The 18,557-nt window shown below is 40.3% G+C and overlaps 1 protein-coding gene across 1 annotated transcript in view; it reads right to left on the bottom strand.

Annotated features, from left to right (window-relative positions):
• Positions 1 to 18,557, bottom strand: part of mcf2l2 (MCF.2 cell line derived transforming sequence-like 2) — a 356,499-nt gene that overhangs the window by 28,970 nt on the left and 308,972 nt on the right. The window contains exons 30-31 of the mRNA XM_032511616.1: positions 16,245 to 16,316; positions 15,656 to 15,766 (exon numbers count right to left, since the gene is read on the bottom strand). Of these exons, the coding sequence (XP_032367507.1) occupies positions 15,656 to 15,766; positions 16,245 to 16,316 (183 nt within the window). The remainder of the gene's footprint in view (positions 1 to 15,655; positions 15,767 to 16,244; positions 16,317 to 18,557) is intronic.

Raw genomic sequence — 18,557 nt, 5'->3', positions numbered from 1 at the left:
AAACAAAGTGAGATCCCCAGCCTGGTGATCCACCTCTGTACCCAGCGGTTGAAATTTGGATTTCAGAGTGGCATCAGCGAGCCTCCGCGGTTTCTGACCCTCTTTCTTTCAAAGATGCTTTTGGAGGTGTAGAAAATAAGGGCGGGTGATCATCAGATCCCTGGATGTTCCGTCATCATGTCACTAGGGGAGAACCGATATGATCCCTCCTTGAAATCCTGCAGACACGACCAGTTTGTTGGGGAAGTTTCTTGTTACAGCGAGAGAGGATATTTGTGTTGAAGAAGAGACATTTGAAGACAATAAAAATAGAGGGGCAGGCTGCATACGAACTTAAAGGTTATGGGTATCGGGAAAAAGGTTTACTTAGTTCTTCTGTAGGGAACAATCCAAATGACAAAGCAACAGTCTTAATCAATGCTAACGTTACAGAGTGACAACAGTTCTGTGTCAATACAAACTCCAGTTAATACACTTCCTTGTATCCGTGCCCCCAGACCCGGAAACCAACCCTTGTTTGGAAACCAGTGTTAATTTTACACATAACAATTAGTGTGAAACTCAGGCAGACAGTTGGAGCTCTTGACGCATTTTCGAATCTGACCTCCTTTGTCAATGTGTCCTTGACAAGCGTCATTCTATCTTAGCCTGAAAAAGGACATATTGTCTCTTTTGATGGGCTGTTGTCTCGAAATAGGATCCTGCCATAATAAACAGGCTTTTAGACAATTGTTTCTGTCAGCATCATTGCCCTTTTGTACTTGGTGGGAGAATGCCAAAGTCATAACGAAATTTCAGTTGTATCCTACACGGCGAAGACACTGGGGAAGATAAGTAAGTCATATACTCTGAGCGGCGGGGCAGGGGGGGGGACATTGGAGATCTTATGAATAATTTAATTGGGAACAATCAGGGATAAATGGAATTTTCCCATTATAACAAACATTGTAATACCAAATGCTGTACTTCATTACAACTGTAAGGTACTTTTCTATTGAATATTTTCATTTTTCCTTATTGCCTGTTGAACCCGTTTTAGTTATCTAATTTTTGTAGCTGTAAGTTACTTGTTTAGTCATATTGAGTATATAAAATCTTAGGAATAAGCTATGATGGATATGCACTGATAAAGAGGAGACTTTATTGATCCAGGGCGTGAATTCACAAGCTAGCATGCTAAGGCAAATTTTCCGTTGTTCTTTTCAATTAATCAATTTAATAATATGAAATATAAAAAACATTACAATTATTTTTTTGATATTGTGCATTGGTCACCTGCCACCAGGAAAGATGTGTGATTTCCTTGCCATAAATATTGTGGGTTTTACTTATTGACTTGGTGCCTAAAAAATGTATCAGAATAAGAATTGAAGTCCTTTTGCCTCATAGTTCCTGGGGGATGAACAACCCACTCCAACCCTCCCCCCATTGCTTTGGGTTCTCCAAAGGCCTATTCTGACCAAAGATAAACCATGACCTAAAACCCAGGTCAGCAGCATACTATAACATGTTTTATTGCCAGAGTTAGATTAAAAACAGTGAAAAGATGGGGGACCAGAAGAAATATGTACCGGTGTCAAAAGGATGAAACCAGGACCAACACAAACAGACTCAGCGTGATCAACAAAGAATCATGACACTCATGTGATAATTGACCAGTAACAGCTACAAACGGCAAAATAGGCAGTGTGGGCAGTAAAGCCGTAAGCCTGTTTAGAGGAGGGCTTATTCGTTTGAATTTGGGTGTTAGTCTTAGTGTGGCTTCTTGACTTGTCATTTTTGGTATCTAGGTATTTATGACTTCAATGTCCGCAATCTTATTGCGTCTCTCCGACACTGACATTTGAAACATCCCCCTTATGTCTGATTTAGGGCTCTGGTCCATTTAGTTTAAGTTTTCCTTTGACAGATTTTAATTGTCATATTTAGTAAGGTTTGTTTGTTATGGCCTGGTCGCCATTATATTATTTTTTATTTACAATATGTGACGTTAATAAAATATGTGTTATGTTGTGAACCGCTTATGGGATATTCCTTAATAGCAATAGTGCTAAATATTTTATATTATAATAATAGCGAATTGTTAGCTAATATTAGAACCCATAAACACTGTATTAATAATTCGAGAATTATAATACAGTTATGCTTCTCCACAGATGAACGGTAATTCGTTTGTGAAAACAGAGGGATTTTTTTCTTAAGACTGCTAAGGGAGAAACTCAGCTTCCCCTAAAATGTCCAAAAATGTGCCTAATGGTAAAATATCTATCAATTTTGTATAACATGTATTGACTTAAAAAATGCGCTAGAAACACGTGCATCTTGAAGACAAGTTCGTTCAGAAATCAGCTGAATGGATTTCCTTCTTTACATTCCAAAGCGTCACAGTGCAGTCCATGTTGAAGACTAGCTGTCCACTTGAACAGCCGGCAATATACAAGGTATATAAAAGAGCAAGGAACATGTGAGATGAATGTGAAAGAGAAGTTGCACGGGCTAAGGGGGACCAAGGGTTGAGATGCAAATCAAATCGTAAAGCATACAAGTAGGTTAACACTGGCCAGGCGAGTCGTTTAGCCACTAAAACGCCTCAATTTCTTATTGATTGCTAACATCATGTTTACCGACCGCAGGAGCCTGTATTTAGTGAATCATCCAACAAGGGGAATTACCCTAGGGAGTTCACAACATTAGTAAATATGGCCTGTCCTGTCCACGCACACTTCGGTAGGCCTCAACTGTGCTCTCTGGTGTGTCCCAAATCAGGATGCTCCCTGTGTGGATGGAGGGGGTATGAAAACAAACTGATATATCGTGCCCGGATGCCCAACTTTCGGTCATTGTTGCCCTTTGTTCGATAGTTGCAGGTAAATCCAGGAGCGCTTTATTGGATTTTTTTATGGTTGGTGGGCTGTTTGATGAGATAAAGGAGTTATGGCCATCACTGATTCAGGTAAGCTGAAGTCTGAACTACTCAACTAAGGCCGCAGAGTGTAACAGCAGTGGAAAGTGTGTGATTACCGCCAAGTGTAATCACTAGCTCAGCTATGATCTCTACTTTACAAATGTTCTCATTAGTGCCAACAATTGACGAGAACAACTCTCGCGGGTGGAGAAAGGAGCTTCTCTGTTTAAAGCGGCTAAGTCATACACCGGCAACGACTAAGCGGCCAAGGCGTTGCTTTTACGGCAGCTTGGCATCTGCGGCCCTTGAGAGGAGCGACACGGCCAAGTCACTGGAAAAGACGCACATATTGGTATGACCGGGTCACAGCGCTTTGTCGTACAAGTCGACAGTAGGGCAGAACGTATCCATAAATGGACAATTTTTTATGAGGTAGGCCGAAAATGAACCTCAGTCTTTGGTCTTGACAGAGGGAAGCTCACGGCAGCCGCCATGTTTGTTAAAGATGAGAAAACATAGAAAGAAACACATATAAATAATATAGATAAAGGCAACAGCACACACACACAGGCACAAAAAAACTAATTGTAGAAGTAGCTTTGAGACCTGTGACTATCACTTAGGGGACACAGCACAAGCACTATATGGAAACATACTAAATAAAACAGGACTTTTGATTTTTAAAGCAAGAGTGTTGTAACAGTAGATTGTAACAATTATAGATGGGAACAATTTAAACATTTGTCCCTATCCAATAGCTGCACCGATGTCTTGGAACAATAGACAGACGGTGGCAGAATGCCTGCCCCGACACTTAAATGCAACTCAAATATACAACAGTGCAGATCAATGTTGAGATGCCTCTCAAAAGCAGAACAGAATACAAATTGCAATCACAACCATAGAAACGATTAAAACAATTAAGAAAAAAGATCCGTATTTTGCCGTGATCCATGACATGAAAAACAAATCCACAAAACGGAGGGTTCTAAATAGGTGAACAAGGCCTCTCCACTTTGCCGTTCAACAAACCCACAATCACTTAGTGAGCTGGACAGCAAATAGTAAATGGCATTTAGGCAACCTTCATTGCAACGTTGGCTATTATTTCTAAACCTGGTGCAACAGTCATTTTTTATTTTTGCGTCCTGCCATATATGCGTCGACCATGTATCGACAATGGATAAGGTCCAAAGAACCGCTACATGTTACTTGTCACATAACCAGAAGCCCTGAAATAGAAATGTATTTACACGAAAGCAGTAGCAAAATCAGATTTCATTACCTACTTGGTATTGTTTATTGACACCATGGAGGTGTCCATGGTCCAACGTGCTGAGAATACATATGAGTGTCATTACCAAGAAACTTGATTAGTTGGTGGAAGTAATTACACATGAATTGAAGCACATATTTATCAAAGAGACAAAGGGGTTTTTGACTAAAAAAAAAACAAAAAAAAATCATTAAAAGGAATTGACACAATGGCCGCTTTAACGGGTGATGAAAGACACTGCAAGAAACATGCATCACAGAAGGAGTTTGTGTACCATCTTTAATGCTTTTTATAACTACTCCACTCGACTTACGTCTTGGAGCTGCGGTCCCACATTTTCCAAACTCCGGCAGACATCCTTTCAGTCACAGTTATTTTTTGGGATAATGCCCACATGCATACAGAAACAGAAACTGAAAGAACTTGCAGGCAAAGTTAAAGTGAAGGATACAACTGAAATTATATAATCAAGTCAGTGGGCTTTTTGCACTTGTCATTATGTAAACACGTTGTGTGTGTGTTTCCTTTCTCCCTTCCATCCTTTTCCTTTACTCCCATACATCGACCTCACAAGAACGGTGTTACTTAGGAGCTGGGAAAAGTATAGTAAACAGTGACAGGCTTAAATTAACCAAGAACATCCTCAATAGGACAATTAAGAAATACAACCAAATTCAACTGCTGTGATTTAAGTTTTTATCAATGTGTGATTCTGATCATTTTATTTCTATGATCATTTATACTGTTTTCCAGGTTGAAGAAGTTTAGCTCTATTCAAATCATTCCGATACTTTTGAAAACACCAGGATTCATACATACTTTACGTTCCCATTGCCATTTGTCAATGTATGACATGACTTGTAGTGAAGAGTATTTTTACAGTATACGTACTTTTAACATTTAACATTTGGTCACATGATTGAATACTTCAACTCATGCAAAATTTTGCAACAAATCATGGAAGAAAGAAAGAAAAAGCAAATAGGAAGGCTCTGGGCCGCAATCCAGTATGTAAACTGAAACCAATCTGCGTCCCCAGTAGTAACCTGTGTGCCTGTGAAAGTACCGGACGCAAGAGTCCAATTCACAGATATGGCCAAGAAACTTATAGGAAGGCCTCGGAAGGCCACATGTTTTTTCATATCTGCCGGTACTGACGGAAACAAAGTCCTATCCTGGACAGCTTCCATCCCTTCATCAGATCCACAAGGAGAACAGTGTGCCGTACAACAGGCAACTATAGCTACACACTCAACCACATTCCGATAACTTGATTTGGGTATTCCACCCAATGCCCGAAGTATTATACTAGTGTGTCCTAGAAATTGTTGTCATGTTTTAAAGGAGTACACTATCCCTGGGGAACATGGATTGATGATTTGTGCCGGTATGGTCAGGTTTGTACTCAAAAAACAAGAATGCAGTTGACAGTCAGATCATAACGCGAAAAAAAACAACATAAATAAGTACTTTAAAGATTTTCTTTGGGGATTAATACATAATTTGGTATTGGTGTAAACTCCAGTCCTTTTTGTCTTTAGCCCAGGCGAAGGCGACCTTCGACGCTGTGTCTTGGAAAGAGGGCTTGCACACTAGGAATCGGCAGCTGCAAACCATATATTGCAATCGCGGCTGTGCGTGGGCGTTCTTGAAACAGCTGCAGTCCAACTTGTGAATCTCTCCACATGTTTTGAATGGGTTTTTGTTCTAATCCTCTCCAGGGTGCGTTCTCCCTCTTGCTGTACAATGTTCTCTAACACACACAGTGTTAGGTCAGCAGTCTCTAGCACGAGTGTGTATCAGACGAACAGAAACTGACCGAGAGACACTTCAAAGGCCTTTGCCAGTTGTTTAGAGTTTTAGAGGTATAGCCCTGATTAGAGTGTGGAACGCAGGGTGCTTCAATAATTGAACCTGGTATAATAATGTATTGTCTGAGCGTAATGAATTTGGGGTTTTATTAGGTGTCAGATTACAATCATCACATTTGAAAAAATGAACATTTGAATATAGCACTCCCTGATACCAGGTACACTGTGCATATGTCATTGCTGCGTGTAGGCCACTGTTGTGCTCTGGTTTGTGGCCAAGGGTCGATGCAATAGCGCTACCAGGAAGCCCTTAGAGCCACTTCATGCTTCCTGCCCAGATGACCAAATGTATGGAGGAGAAGAGGCAGATATCTTGGCCACCTGAACACAGTGCCAAAGCTTACCATCTACCTGGATTAAGGACCATGGTATCCCTGTTCCTAATTGCCAGCAACACGTTGCGATGACTGGTAACCCTAAAGAAACATCTAGAGGGGTATTGGGTAAAGAGGAGATGCGACGACCGCTAGAACAAAATGCAGAAGAGCTGAAGGCCACGGATCAGAGCCACCTGCGGCATTTTGTAACACACCCTGCGCAGTTGGCCCCAGAATGCATCGACGCCCATGCCACGCCCCATTGCTGCAGTTATTCAAGGCCAAAAGCGCCCTCCCAACTAGGGATTGGGTGCTGTACCATGCTATATACTTTTATTGTTCATATTTTCAGTTGGCCAACATTTTGAAAATCCACTTTTTTGTATTGTCTTAAGTAATCTAATTGTCGGAGATATGAATTTGGGGTTTTAATTAGTTAGCCCAAGTTATAAGTCCAAACCAATTAAAAAAAAAAAAAAATTTGTAAACATATCACTCGGGCGTGATGCAATTAATGATAATATACAAATTTCCTTTTTGAATGGAATTACTGACCATAAATCAATTTTTGCTCGATTTTCAAATATATGACAGCCCAACCATATGTAGGTACTGCCACACACACACAGGCCCATTCCCAGATGCTGTGTCACTGATGACTCCAGATTATAGATACTGATCGGCATGTCACAATTCCACTGTATGACATGTTGCTCTGTCCCACTTATACTTTTCAAAAAGCCAAATTTGTTTAAAAGAAATGTTTGGAAAACAGAAAGAATGTGGTTTAAATGGGTGAACTATTAGAGAAATCTTGCTAAAACACATCTGAGCCATATTAAAGTCTAGGGTTATAAATTACGTAAAATTAATATCTAATTGGTATAATTGATGCCCAAAAGGGCATGTCAACATTTTAGGGAGCTTCGATTCCAATCCTGTTTTTTTAGGCCGATGTGGAGACCAATATAGTAGTTAATGAAACTACACATCGCATTTGTAAAAGATTTGCATTTACAGCCAAAAAAATGAAGAAATCTTTAAGATTTTGGACAGTTCCAAAATTCAAACCAAAACGTTGTTTAGATGCCGTAAGCATTAATAATTTGGAAATTTCCATCCACATACTACCTAGTACCAGATCAATCAGGTAGTAGTGTGTGGTGTGTGTGTGTGTGGAAACTGAAGCAGACCGGGACACAGAGACTGTAGACCAAGCAACAAACAATTTTTTAAGTGAACAGTTTTATCAGTGGAATCAGCCCACATAAAACACAGAAGTGATCATTATTATCATTATTTTAAAGCAATACAGCAGCTCTGAGAGTTTATATTTAATTCTCATTATGCTTTTTTATATTTTGACTATCGAATTAGTGAGTGAATAATGGTCGTCTACCTTTATGAAAATAAAGAACATTTCCCCATAAATGTTGCATAAAAATTCACCAGAATATAAAGGAAATGAAGTGCTGAAACTAAACACGGGACCCCCAGCTAATCCCGTGACCCCATGTTGATATTTTGAGGTTTTAATAATCTGCAATAGTGTATATGGTGATTACGCTGTAGCAGGAGACAGTGTGAGTGTGGTTTTCATTGCCTTTCAAGGGTTCAAGGTTTTCAAGAGTTTTATTATCCACCCACGAAGGGCAATTTGTTGTGCAGCAGCATGTAACACACAGCCGTTATACAAAAAAACAGCGCAATACATCTAAAAATCAAAAACAAAGACACCAACAAACAAAGACCATCCACCTTCACATTGACTTGTTGAAAAAAAGCATATAGCAGTTGGGACACAGAGTTTCGGTAGTTTTTATGGCAGCTTTGTCCTACATTTAGGCAGACTGAATCTTGCGGCCAGACACGGCAAAAGTAATGATGAAAAAGCCTGTTCACGGGGTGTGACTAGGGTCGGAATAAGGAATGACATGGGCTTTCTTGACTGGGACCCTTGGTCTCATAGGACAGAGTTGAAATCAGTCAGAGAGCTTTTGGGAAATCTTACACACCAAACTCTTATACTATATAGTGAAAGCCTGTATTTTGTGGTTAAGTGTGAGGGACCGACCAAACCAACTCACAATTAGCAAAAGAAAGAGCATGGTAGAGTTCAATAAAACAACAATAATAACATCCTCTATAAAAGTCTTATCAAAATTAAATTGCGAAGCCTTGAAAGCTACGATAAAAAAAAAAAAAACATGCGGGGTTGATGGTATGACTTCATTACAAAACAGCGTAACCATGATGCGAATCGAAGGTGAATTTGTCATCAATTATAATACCGACGGGTAGTTGTATTGCTTCAACATCGGATGGCTGTGATCGCTTCAAGGAGAGTAGGAGAGCAGGGTGGGGGGGTTCTTTCTAAAATCCGATAGCATTTCTGAGTTTTTGCAACATAATGTTAATAAAAGTCGACTGGCCACCAACGTGTAAACATATTTTAAAATAGCGCATATGCCTCTGGGGCGTTGTGTGTTGTGTCCAGCAGCGACCACGCTGACCCATTACGAGTCGTCAGCAAACTTAATGACATGACGCCCTGGGGTGCTGGCATTTGGCATGCATTAGTATATAGAATAAATAAAATTCGCAGAGAGCGGACGCTAGCAATCCTGGGGAGGAACCAGTGGAGGCAAGATGGACATCAGATACAATGCTATTCAACTCTCACGCCCGTTGAGACCGGTGAAGTTAAAAAAAAGGTCATTCAACCAAGAGATAAGACAAGGGTAATATTAAAAGTACTCTTTAAAATCCCCGGCTAAAAACTAGTGGTTGGATGCCAATTAAAAGTATTGAGACAAAAATAAATAAACAAGCAGCCGCAACAAAGCCTTCTAGCACTCTCAGACTCTTTGGTTCGACAGTGTTATGACAATGTTGCAGGCAATTATCTAAAACCAAAATATCAATATATTTATATGTATATATGTACTATAACAAAAGGTTGAGCCTTGTAGGAGATTCTTCTGTATGCTATCCAAAAACTAGCCACTTTAGTGGATGAAATTGAAGCATGAAAATGTTTAACCTGTAGATATCGGAGCTGGTTTGTTAGTTTGACGCTTCCGGTTACAGCATCTTGGCTGGACGCATTAATACCTGACATGAATAGCTGGAACCATGGATACTGGCCAGGATAGGACCATGGATACGGGACCATGTCAAGATTCTATGAGTCACCTAGACACCAATGGCATGGAAAATAGGGTCCAGGTTGAAAGCCAAAAAAACAAAATTACCCATTAACTACCGCAACTCACCAATGGCGCCAATCATTTCAGTTCTGCTATGACGAGACACAGAAGACAGAGACGATGGGTTCTGTTAACTGGTTAACACCAGTTTTTGTGAAGGCACACATAAATAATTTCCACAGACTCCAAGGGCAAAGTTGTTGTCCAGCTCCACACGCTATTTTGGAGTCATGTTCCTGTTCAAATGTTTGGATGGCCTGAGAGCGTTCCATTTATATAAACTGGCATAGGATTCGTACTAAGAAATGCCGCAAAAGCCAAAAATGATGCAAAAATGCTGTACGCCAAAAAAAATTGATTTATTAAACCTTGAGCCACACATCTGTAAGCCAAGATCCCCCACGCCCATTTTGTGAAATAATAGTCAAAGCAAAGAGCACACTATGAAGGGCGGATCTACTAAGTTAGTGACCATGGCTTATCTAATAGTAGGGTATTTTATGCATATCACTGCAGTGGCAGTCGGCGCATCTCATTCTCTTGCCTGCTACAGTCGACCAGACTGTTTGATGGGACTAGCTCACAATCAAATATTAAGATCGAAGTTTTGAGGTGTAAGATTTAGAGTTGACTCATACAAGTTTATGGAAAAATTAGCACTCAGTAAAAGAAGTAACATAACACTGCTGGATGTAATCTTCATGATAAAAGATGATATACCAAGAGAAAGACAAGTGTGAGAGACATTTAAAAATATGTAACTATTAAGCGTAATCATTATTCCCACAGGTACTCTGCAGTCTGAATCAGCGTTCACCACCTCACCATTACAAAGGAAATTCCCATTATCTCCAAATGAGCCAGTGCACATGGGTCAGAGTTGCGGGGGGAGGACCGCAAAGCCCTTGACCGTTTTTTTTTTTTTTGTCAACCCCACCCCGCCCCACACAAGTGGCGTGGGAAGCGGCAATGCCCCCACATTTTCAAGCTCCATTGTGTGTGTACGGCATGTTTATAAATCGAGACCAGGGTAAATGTATATTAAAGTGCGAAATCAAACCAAGGGTGGAAGCGCCCACAAGTTAAGAAGATACTTTTTGATGCATCTGCAGTGTCGTCCAAATTACCACAAATAACAAGTTCGAGGCTGTAATTGATGTAATGCCATTTATTATCTAAGTGTTTAGTATGCTCAGTGGAACTGAGGTCCAGAGTGCGGGGACCCGACTCAGAGGAGATGGTTGTAGTGATGGACAGCGTCTCACGGCCATGGTGACAGTGCGCAGGATCGCTGTGAACGACGCACCAGCCATGGATGAAATAGTAACATGGGAAACTACAGTAAACAGAGATATGTGAGAATCAAGACAGCCAAGACGGCCTGGTTTGGTGGCAGAGGGTGGACACCCTGCTTCACTTACAGTAGTAAACATCATCCCCACCCCCCCCGCCCGCCCCCCTAGCCGCACCCCCCCCCCCCCCCTCCCCCCCCCCCTACGGGATCAAGGACACAGACAATGAGTTTGCCGTCTTGTTGATCTTATCTGGGCGTTATAAGTGATATATCCGCCTCATCATGAGTGGCAATGCTGTCAGCTTTACTGACCATCATGATATTACTTCCTACATTGAAAGTACACAGGAGTTTCCCCAGCCTTTTAGTTGTGCTTGTTTTTCAAGACTTTGTCTCGACTAGGTAGAGGTGTAGTCAATGAGAGCATGTAGGCTACTCTGTGGAGCTCTGTCCTTTTCTTCTATGTCTCTCATGGTCCTTTGCAGACACCTGCAAATATCTGTCAAAGATGACAAATGTTTGGGTGTCTAACAATTAAGCCAACGTCCCATGCTGGCTGCAAGATCTGCCACTGTCCCAGACGATGGCCAAACCACGATAAATGAGCTGGGATGCAATGACAACATCTGGTGGCTGGGTATGGCAGACTGGAACCATGAATTAGCTAAGAGAACAGTTAGCCTCCACTGGTAAGCTGATGCTAATTTAGCTAACAGCTATTTTGACTAATCACTAGCTGACAGTTTGATTCAGCCTAAAATAACGTTATTCAAACTAAACAGTACGAAAAGCAGCAACAGCTAAATTAAGAATTTACAGTAATAATAAAGACAAGTATTGAGTGATTGTATTTTATATGAGCACAAGTAAAGTAAAACTGACGTAACAGCTGTTATATATTTCAACAGTTATTTTAGTTTTGAGGGTCTTTAACATGCTGTCTCAGCTGGTGGTTAGCTGAATTAGCTGTCAGCTAAACAAAAGTTAGCTTTCCAGTGGCGGTGAACGGACTTTCTTGAACTATCTACGGGAACAGATTGTGCAGTATTGTAAGGTCATAAATCCGCGTTCATCATGATATCATCTGCGCATGCTTGAACATCTTGCACATGCGCAGGACAGATTGTGTACCGACAAGCTCTATTGCGGAGCACACAACTTAAGTTATGTTGTACCAAAAATTATCGTTCCTTAAAGTTTTGGTGGGTTTGTGATTAGCTCGCACTGTTGCTTGCTCTGGAGGAGACTACTAGAACTGTTGGTCCTTGTAAATTTGGAGTGTGGTCTATCTGATAGTGTCTTGAGATAAACTTTGTTAGATTGATACTATAAATAAATTGAATTGAATTGAATTGAATTGTTCGATATGGCTATGAGTAATAAACGCCGGCGTTCTGTTTAGGAAGACATGCTTTTTGGTGAAACTACTTTCTTAATGATAAGTTTTCCATAATAATAAATGTTTCAACTACTCTAAAAAAAACTAGACTATGCTCCCTTGCTTTACTACATACTTATTACAACTACAACAGCTAGCTGCCACATCTTATTTGCAGGAAAACATGACCTAACCTCAAAAAATGTCAACAAATTTAGGTTATCAACATTTACATCAAAGAGCAAGAGTTGAAATGTAAGGTTATAGTGTTTACCATGAAAATAACCTAAACGTTTGTCCAGATTTAATAAAAAATGTGTCTAAATTAATCCAAATTTGTTATAGAATTGCCATTTTGAAGTCTGAAAGTGCCAGAATTGAATTCAGCATCCTCTTAAACCTCTGAAATCATTCCAATATTGTAGAAACTGATGGCACAGTGCAAAATCTATTGTCGATCTGGCCGATTCCGCTAATTTTGCTAATGAACAAAGATTCATCATTTATCCAAAAGCATTGGATATTCAAAAGTGTCAGGAGGGGATTCAGCTTAACTAAACCCTACAAACAATGCATCAACATTCACAAAAACACTCATGATTCTGAAATGTAAGATTGTGTTTACCATAAAATTAACCTATAATTACACCTGAAAGTAATTGGAACTTACCTAAATAAATCACAATAAATACTAAAATTACCTCTTTAAAATCTGAAAATGCCAGAAAAGAAATCAGCATCCTCTAAAACCTCTAAAACCACTTACATATTGTAGAAATTGGCCATACAGTGCAAAATATTTGGTCAAACTGGACGATTAAGCTAATAATGCTAATTATGCTAATTATGCAAATTGCTCAACATATGTAAATTAGCATCCGTCATTTTCCGTATACTGGGGACCCATACTTCACACTTCTGCAATAAAACTTTAGTGTACTCAACATTTCCGGGTTCACCTAGTTGGCTACTAGACTAAAACATTATACACACTCACACAGAGTGTTTAGGGAATGTTAGTTTATGGTCATCTAAAGGTTAGTTCAAACCAAATCCAAAAATAATGTTTAGGGAACGTTCCTTCAGCAAGACTCAATGTGTCTTGCTTGTGTGTTTGGTTGTTTTTGGTTGAAGTAGCATACAAAAGGTTTGCAATCACTTGATTTAAATTTACTCAAAAATGATTGGTCTTATAAAATCTAAGTAAGATAAACAGCATAGCAAGAGAATATATTTATTTTTAAGTTGATAGGCTATTAGTTTAGCTAAAAACAATACTTTTGTGCTTGATTTCGTTTTATTTCGTTGTATTAGGTGAAAACACTTAAAACAAGAATCTTTCAATAAAACAGACCCGACTGTAAATAGCTCCTCCGTGCAGATTAATGCCATTGATTATTCTACTACCTCCAATACGGTAATGTAGGTGGTGGTATGAGCCTTAAACTTGGTTTGCAATCTGCTAATTAAAGGAGAATTCCGGCCAACACGTAGCTTTGTTGTTTGTAAATATGAAGTGCTGTCAGTAGAGAGAAAAATGAACTCAATCGGTGCTGCATACTCTGTGTTATCTTCCGGGAAGAGTTAGCACCCAAGAGGCTTAAACAGGGCAAGTTTAAAACATGTTTTTAGCCTCAAAACGAAATGCCATTGCAAGTGCCTACCCATGTGCAGTTATTCCGTCCAAGTGAACACTGTGAATCTGACTGCAGTCAATGTGACAGAAAGGCATTAAAGTTAATTCAGCCAGTGCACATACCTCTGTTTAGTTCCTGTTTTCCAGTGAAGTCCACACTAGTCAAAACACACCTTTCTGTCACATCTACTGCAAACAAATTCGCTGTGTGCACTCGGAAGGAATAACCGCACAAGGCTAGGCACTTGTAATGATATTTTGAACATGTTTAGAGGCTAAAAACCCATTTAAAACTTGCCCTGTTTAAGCCTGTTGGGTGCAAAATCTAGCAGGAGAATAATGCAGTGTAGGCAGCACCAATTGTTTAAATTATTCTTGCTACTGACAGCACTACAAATTTACAAATAACAGAGCTACGTATTGAGATCGACTGGAATTCTCCTTTAACACACAGAAGAATAAGAATCAGAATAAGAAGTAGAAGAAGAAGTTGTTGTTTCCCACACCAATCTTTTTCCCCGCAGAGAAGACGTTTAATGGTTAGTATTATGAATTTGTTACCAATATTTGTTCAGGTGACCATGCTGGGGACCGGTGGCACAGTGAGAGCTCCGACTGCTGTCTGCGCGGCGGGCTGTGCTGCTAAGTCCTTTTTTCCGTGTTTTGGTACAGTTCATTTTAACACCTGATGCAAGCCATTTGGGAGTAGCCTATGCATGAAACTCAAAGGTTTGAGTGCTTTAGCAGCATTGACCTGACTCACTGAGCCCAGTTCACGTAACAACATCAGTTAAACTGTATTTCACACAATGATGGTTACATTTGCAATTAATCTGCGCACAGACACACATGCACCGCACCGTAGGGGCGGCCCGTCACACTACTGTAGGCCTATAGGCTATTCAACATCTTTGGCAATTTATTTATCAGTATTTAAAAATAGAAAATATTATACTTTATAATGTTTTGTTTTCATAACACTATTGTGTTATTGTACAAATTAGCTACAACAGTAATAGTAGTTACCTTATATAAGTCACATCTACATTTTTCAACTGAGGAGCAAAATGTGCTCCGTGGGAAAAAGATACGCTTATGCCCTGTTCATTCTAATCAAGTAAACTGAACTTTGTAAACAGATGCAAAAGCCCCCTTCCCTTACTGCATTAAGCCCTATATACAATTACATTCAAGATTTTGAATTGTTACCTGTAGAATGTTACCTGTGGAAGATGTTTTTACCATAATTTGTGCCTAAAAATGTATCAGAATGCAGGACATTACGCTTTTGATGCAAAACCTTTCCTGGGGGAGGACATAGAGCCAAAAATGTATGTTTTTTTTGTTTGTTAAAAAGATCACAAAAATATTTGCAGTACAATTAGTATACGAATTCTGCACCTCTTTCCGCCCATGGACGCCCCACCCCCAGGTCAGCTACCACAGCAAATTTCTATTTTCAAATAATCTAATTCTGTGGGAAACACTGAACCTCATTAATGCAATTACATTTTTACCCATAATATAAATAAATACATATTCAAAGTTTAAATAGAGCGAACAATAAACACTAATGGTTGTACAGTCATTAGTGCAGAGAGTCCGTTATTGCATTTAATAATTTAAGACCAATCTGAGGTTAGAAATAAACATGCTGCAGAAAGAAGTTGGAAGTTAAACATCAGAAGAAAAAAAATAAACACTGAATTAAATAATACTGCCAAACACCAATTAACCAAAACAAACTCACTCAACGTCTCTGCAGTTACCTGGTTGGGAGGTGGATCTAGGGACAGCTGGGGTACCACCAGCAGCAGTTGCTGTGCTGCTAGTCATGCTCTGACGTTTCCTGACTGCAGTCAAAGCACCATGAAAAGTATCTGGAGGGAAGCCCAATTTCTTACTATCTTTTTGTTTTGATTGCCACTTAACATCATTAACAACAAACAATTTCAAATATGAGGGCCCTTATACATAAATTAAATTCAGTCCATCTAGTTAAGAATGCAACTCTACTGCAAAAATCAACCAAATAGGCAATAGGCCTAAACACAAACAAACCCTTCACCACACCAAAACCATACCAACACATTTTATCTAATGTTCTTTTCATTTGATGTTCATGCAATTTGAAACATCACATCAAAGAAGTCAACACAGCATGCAAGAAATGAACGTGAACAAGCACATACAGTTAATACGTGCACACATACCACATATACTCTGCACAACATCCACAAATAAAGAAATCACACAAATAGGTTGTGCCTAATTATCCAAAGAAAATGCTAAATGACATGCTCAGAGCCTGTACATGATAGACACATAGACATGACATATCTTTACATGTTCCTGTACCTTCATAACCAAATGGAGTGGGATCACTCTTTATCTCATGTCTCTTGCTCTTTACACTAGCAGACAGTGTACCTGGCCAGGAGAAATAACATAAACCAGAAGCTTAATTAGATACTAACATTTTACAAAGAAGGAAGACACACAGCATTACCCCAAGACCCACTTTAGACAATTGTAAAAACATTGTAAAGCGCCTTTTAGACATTAAAATCTGTGAAATGGAGCATCGCGTGTTACCATTGCCATACAGAGAAAGGTGTCCATTCTTAAATGCTTAAAACATTAGGAACAGAGTGATAATTGCCATTTAATACACAGTGGAAGATATCAAGTTATCTTACTGGCTGCATCAGTGGTTACATTTAATTTTTGCAGATGAACCACTGTGTATCTACATGCTTTAATTATGAACCATAATAAGTGTTGGGAGACTACAAATCCTCGCGACTTTAAGCAACCCTGTTCTCATCAGTTTCATTATTTGTTTGACAGAATATAAAATTCATGCTGCCTAGACTGCTTCATATGTGAGAGTACCAAAACAAAGTGAAAACTTCTTATAATTTTGACTCTCATTTAACTTCTTACATACAACCAATATAATTATTCATTTATTTTTTATTTCACATATAGCAAATAAAGTGTTTGCTGGAAGTTCCAACAGCAAGCAATATTTTTCTTCTTTGTGAGGGAAAATACATTTTGGAGGGTCATCTAGTGTGAAGGTGTAAAAGAAGAAGAACAATTGGCTCATATGCAGTGGCAGCCCGGCCAGGAATCATCACCTTATCGTGGTGGAGAGGTTTGTGTGTCCCTATGAACCTAAGGGCTGTGATGTCTGGAGTGATGTGCTCCTGGTAGGGTCTCCCATGGCCAAATGGTCTTATGTGAGGGGCTAGACAAAGAATGGTTCATAAACCCTATGAGTGAAAGAGGAAGAGATAAAGTGACCCTGCCTGGAGGAAGCCCACGGCCCTCTGATGGTTGTTTGTGCATATGCACCAAACAAAGGTCTGGAGTATTCAGCCAGGAAGCAGGGAACCATCCAAGCTGTGTACAGTAAGGATGGGACACTGTTGACCTCACTGAGGAGGAAATAGGGCAGTGGAAGGAGCACTTTGAAGAACTCCTAAATCCAGCTAATATGCCCTCTATGGTAGAAGCAGAGCAGGAGGATGATGGAGGATTGTTTTCAATTTGCCTGCTGGAAGTTGCTGAGGTAGTTAAACAACTTCACGGTGACAAAGCCCCAGGCATTGATGAGATCCGTCCAGAAATGCTGAAAGCTCTAGGTGTGGAGGGGCTGTCTTGGTTAATACACCTCTTCAACATTGCATGGAAGTCTGGGACGGTGCCAGAGGAGTGGCAGACTGGGGTGGTGGTTCCCCTGTTGAGGGGAACCAGAGGGTGTGTGCCAATTACAGGGCTACTGCTCAGCCTCCCTGGTAAAGTCTGCTCCAAACTGCTGGAAAGGATGATTTGGCCAATAGTTGAACCTCGGGTTGAAGAGGAACAATGTGGATTCCGTCCTGGTTGTGGAACAACGGATCAGATCTTAACTTTTACAAAGATCCTGGAGATGCCCACCCGGTGTACCCACAACATGTGTTTTGTGGATCTGGAGAAGACGTATGACCAGGTCCCCCGGTTCAGGTGAGGGTTGGCCTCCACCAGGGCTGCGCTTTGTCACCAATCCTGTTTGTAGTATTTATGGACAGGATATTGAGGCATAGTCGAGGTGGGGAGGGGTTGCAGTTCGGTGGGCTCAGGATCTCATGCTTTTTGCAGATGATGTGGACCTGATGGCATCATCGGCCTGTGACCTTCAGCACTCAATGGATCGGTTCGCAGCCGAGTGTGAAGCGACTGGGAGGATGATCAGCACCTCTAAATCTGAGGCCATGGTTCTAGGCAGGAACCAATGGGGGGCCTTCTCCAAGTAGGGAATGAGTCCTTAACTCAAGTGAAGAAGTTTAAATACCTTGGGGTCTTGTGCGCAAGTGAGGGGACAATGGGGCGGAGATTGGTTGGAGAATCTGTGCAGCGGGTGTGGTATAACATTCAATTTATCGCATTGTTGTGACGAAAAAAGAGCTGAGCCAGAAGGCAAAGCTCAAGATTTACCGGTCAATTTTCGTTCCTACCCTCACCTATGGTGATGAAGGCTGGGTCATGACCAAAAAAATGAGATCCAGGGTACAAGCGGCCAAAATGGGTTTCCTCAGGAGGGTGCCTGGCATCTACCTTAGAGATAGGGTGAGAAGCTCAGCCATCCGTGAAGAGCTTGGAGTAGAGCCGCTGCTCCTTCACGTC

Source organism: Etheostoma spectabile, unplaced genomic scaffold (assembly GCF_008692095.1).
Source record: "Etheostoma spectabile isolate EspeVRDwgs_2016 unplaced genomic scaffold, UIUC_Espe_1.0 scaffold395, whole genome shotgun sequence".
Classification (NCBI taxonomy): domain Eukaryota; kingdom Metazoa; phylum Chordata; class Actinopteri; order Perciformes; family Percidae; genus Etheostoma; species Etheostoma spectabile.
This window is presented reverse-complemented; position numbering and strand designations above follow the sequence as displayed.